The sequence below is a fragment of the Cariama cristata genome, unplaced genomic scaffold, assembly GCF_000690535.1.
Source record: "Cariama cristata isolate BGI_N322 unplaced genomic scaffold, ASM69053v1 scaffold39120, whole genome shotgun sequence".
Taxonomy (NCBI): Eukaryota; Metazoa; Chordata; class Aves; order Cariamiformes; family Cariamidae; genus Cariama; species Cariama cristata.
Genome location: NW_009594812.1, coordinates 725 through 4,926, shown reverse-complemented (window position 1 = coordinate 4,926; position 4,202 = coordinate 725). Strand labels below are relative to the sequence as shown.

Genomic DNA, 4,202 nt, shown 5'->3' with positions numbered 1-4,202 from the left:
GTCCTGCCCCAGGTTACCTGGCAGGACCGTTCTCCGGGTTGTGCCAGGGCCAGCTGCCTGGCCAGGGTCCCCGTGTTGCCCCTGCCCACCTCTCTGGCAGGCTCCGAGATGATCGAGACCCAGGAGGACATTTACGTGGGCTCCATTGAGACAGACCGAGGGGTGCGTGAGCAAGTGCGCTTCTACGACACACGAGGCCTGCGGGACGGCCTGGAGCTTCCCAAGCACTGCTTCTCCTGCACGGATGGCTATGTGCTGGTCTATAGCACTGACAGCAAGGAGTCCTTCAAGCGAGTGGAGCTCCTCAAGAAGGAGATTGACAAGTCCAAAGACAAGAAAGAGGTGAGTACCGCAGGAGAAAGGGGCTGCAGAGTGGGATCTGCTCCCCTTGTTCAAGTTCTCGCCCAGAGACTCTCCTTTCCCTAGATTGTCACAAGACGGTGATAGAGGTCCCTGTTCCGTAAGACTCTCAGTTGTAACTGGCTACTGTCCAGGGATGCTTTCTGAGTGTAGAAGTGCTCAACAGGCCCTCCCACTTTGGGGCTGGTTTGAGACACACAGACCCAAACAGGAGGGGAAGCTGCCAGAAGGGAGCACTGGGAAATGTGATGTTTTAAAAGGCCTCAGAACGGAGTGGGAATTAGCTGCAGGAGTGGGCCTGGCACCCAAGGGCCTTCAAGGCAAAGCCAGGCAGCACCATTCAGCTCTGCATTTGGTACCTCCAGGGATTCTTCTCACCCTTTCTTTTTTTGAACAGGTCACCATTGTGGTTTTGGGCAACAAGTGTGACCTGCAGGAGCAGCGCCGGGTGGACCATGATGCAGCCCAGCACTGGGCCAAGGGCGAGAAGGTGAAGCTGTGGGAGGTGTCCGTGGCTGACCGGCATACACTGATCGAGCCATTCATCTACCTGGCCAGCAAGATGACACAGCCACAAAGCAAGTCTGCCTTTCCTCTGAGTCGCAAGAACAAGGGCAGCGGATCCATGGATGGCTGAGCCTCGTTTTCCCTTCCCTTCCCTTGCCAATTCCTCTCACTCACCTCCCTACTTCCCTTGCACATACCTCCTGCTGAGCCTGTTTGGTGTTGCGGAGCCTGCGGGAAACACGGTGGCATGAGGAACAGGTGTCCCAGGGCTGGGGATGGTCTCTGAGGATGAGAGCGCTGAGCCATCTCACTGCACTGGGACAGAGACCGCTCTTTTCACTGCCCAACCCCTGCAGATGTTGGAGGTGCTACAGGAAAGCCAGGATTCACCGAGTGCTGCCCCTCTGCTCTCGGCGCCGGCTGGCAGATGCGAGGGCCTTAGGGTGCTGGAGGGGAGGCACAGCACGGGGCTGGCCAGCAGGTGGGGATCAGCTCCGTGGCTGAGCACAGCCAGGCCAGGGGAAACCGTTCCCTCTCTCTTGAGCTGCTCCGTTTTGTATTTACTGATACTATGTGAGAAGAGTCCATTTGCTGGCCCTGTCTCCAGCCCAGCTGCTGTCAGAGCAGCTCTCCTTTATCCTACCCCACCTGGCTCTGCGCTGCCGCAGTGTTCCCCAGCAGATTGCCCCTTACCTGGCTGTGCCCACTGCTCCTTTATGTGCAGGAATATTCAGTCATCCTGCTGCAGTGAATGCATAGCGCAGAGCAGGGCAAGATGCTGTTGTCAAGGGCAGGGTGCTCACATCCACCACACTGCAGCCCTCCTCTTCCTGAGCGCAGACTCAGTCATGACCATAGAGAAGCTGGGACGGTGCTTAGCCTGCATACCCCGATGCTTAGGGCTGTGGCAGCTCTGGCTGCCCATCTGTCACCGTGCTGGCTCTCCTCTCAGAACCACCAGAAGACAAGGGAAAGGTGTCCCGGTCCTGCCCAGCAACATGTGTTCCCTTCAGCCGATGCGGATCTGGGGAAAAAAAAATGACGAGACAGCCCTGGCTTGTTTATATTTGTTCCTTTTATTTACTGAGTAACACAATAAAGCGATGAGATTCCATTATCAAAATATTTTCCTTTTTTTTTTTTCCCAACAGTTATAGTACATCAAAAAAATATACAATGAACATTACAGGAGGGGTACTGGCCAAGTCCCTAGAGTCTGTTTATTCCATTTTTATGGGTTTTTTTGTTGTTTTTTTTTGAATCAAACTCTTCACATCACTCCAAGGTTATTTACAGAGGGGCACACGTTATTGAGCGCTATGGACTATGCCCTACTACCTAGTACAGCATATGCTAAGTCAGAGGCAGTAAATGCTTTGGATAGCACAGGAGCAGGGAGGGTTTCTGGAGGGGAAGGGAGATGCAATAGAGGGATTGTGTTCTTACGCAGCTGGTTGCAGTATTATTGTTATTAGAAGGAATGGCTTTCAAGGGGTTAAAGTGCCAAGTACAAGAGTGTATTAGGACTCCACTGGTGGAGGGGTGACGGGAGCAGCCACTGCTGGCTCGAGCACAGGCTTGGGGGAAGCGCCCACCAGGCCCAAGTGGCTCCTGCAGGCGGGAGCGTGGCCGCAGCCAGCTGCTCCCGGCTCCCCACGCTCCTGAGGCTGGTGGGCACGCTGCAGGAGGGGACACGCTGCCCTGCTCTGCTGTGACCGGGCTGGGAGTGACCGGCAAGGCGGCCTGGGGAAGAGCACAGTGAGATGAGCAGGGGGAGGGCTGGAGCTGGGCTGACCACGGGCTGCTTGGCACTGCGACGCTGTGGGAGCTGTGTCCCTCCTGCTGCCCACGGGGCCCAGCCAGCGCAGGCTCCTGTCCTGTGGGACGTGGGGTTCAGGCGGCGGGTGTCCCCTGGGCTGTGGGACCATCTCCCTGTCAAAGCCATTGCTGGGAGCCTTCCTTCCCTCAGATGCTGTCTGAGTCATGTCTCCCACCACCACTGTAAGACCTTTCAGTTGTCTCTACCCCCAGCCTTCCATAGAAGCTCGCTCTTCTTGTCCTGGTGCCCTCTCTCCACTCTCCTCCTTCCCTGGAGTGGAGAGGAGATGTCCTGAGCAGATGAATCCGTACCCAGGGGCTCCCTCACACGCCTGTCCTCTGCGGCACGAGCACAGCAGTAGCACTGCGGGTCAGTACTGCCCACGGCATGAGAAGTGGACCCTCCAGACGCAGGCGTACGGCTCTGTGCCGCCCCGCTCCCTCTGTGCAGGTTTCCTGCCCTCGCCCGAGGCTCCAGCTCTGGGAAGCAGAAGCATTTCAGCTGTGTGTTACCCGTCGGCCGGTTCCCATTGCCAGGACCCCGTCCTGAGCACTGGTGGAGTGCGCTGGGCAAAAAATCCTCCTGAAATCCAGGCACTGCTTATGGCCAAGACGTCAGATATGTGTGCTTGTGCGTGTGGATTCCCAGGTGCACAAACCAACCTGCCTCCTTCCAAGGGCTGGGAGGGAACACGGGCCACAGCAGAGGACTCCGAGCCAGGGGACGGGAAGGGAATCGTCCACACAGAGCTAAGTGTTGTGTTGGTTTTTGTTTTTTTTCTGCTGTGACCACCGCTCCTGGCCATACAGACAGCGTGAGCACCACAGTAAAACGCAGACAGCAAACGTGGCGGGCGAGCTGCTCCCCCTGGATTGCATAGATCGGGGTGGGTTGTCACTCCAGCGTAAGGTCCATTTGGGTTGCAACTTTCCTGCATATTTCTATGTACAGCAGCGCGCTGGGAACCCGGAGCGCCATGGTTACAGTTTTCAGACCAGGTCATCGCTGGGCTTTCCGAGCACAGTGAAAAGCAGAGCTACGGCTTTTGGGTCCCTCTGGATCTCAGCTTTCCGCAGGCTACAGCAGGAACTTCACAGGGAGAGAACCAGGGGTAGGCTGCAGTCGCCGCCGGCTCCTTCGTACCCGACTGTCCAGGCTGCTGGGGACACCTTTGTTTTCAGGAATCATCAGTAACTCCCTGGAAGCTCCTAACGGGGATGGGGTTGGAGGGGTGGGCACGGTGGCTGGCTGGCAGGCGAGCAGCAGCGTTGCCTTTCACTGGCGAACCGAAAGTGCTTTAGGGACATTCACTCAGCCTCACAGCATCTCCCGGGAGGTAGGGGCAGGGCTGTCCCCCGCAGGTGGGACAGAGGCAAACAGCTGGGGCCGAACACAGGGTCACCTCCTCGGGGAGCCCGTACGGGGTGGCCTGGCTCTCCCATCCTCGCAGGGCTGGAGTGGAGCCCGTCTCCGGCCACGTCCCCAAGTTCTGTGCTTCTCGGGGGCCAGGGCAGGG

The 4,202-nt window shown here is 57.5% G+C and overlaps 1 protein-coding gene across 1 annotated transcript; it reads left to right on the top strand.

The window, feature by feature from the left end:
- The first annotated feature begins 74 nt into the window (after window positions 1–74).
- NKIRAS2 (NFKB inhibitor interacting Ras-like 2) lies at window positions 75–1,213 on the top strand. Its single transcript, XM_009699333.1, has 2 exons — window positions 75–342; window positions 758–1,213. Exons 1-2 carry the CDS (start codon window positions 109–111, stop codon window positions 995–997), a joined length of 474 nt encoding a protein of 157 aa, XP_009697635.1. The 5' UTR covers window positions 75–108; the 3' UTR covers window positions 998–1,213.
- Window positions 1,214–4,202: the final 2,989 nt, after the last annotated feature.

Coding starts and splice junctions, on each gene's coding strand:
- NKIRAS2 (XM_009699333.1), top strand. CDS start 109: ATGATCGAGACCCAGGAGGACATTTACGTGGGCTCCATTGAGACAGAC. Junction 343..757: donor AGTCCAAAGACAAGAAAGAG/GTGAGTACCGCA, acceptor TTTTTTGAACAG/GTCACCATTGTGGTTTTGGG.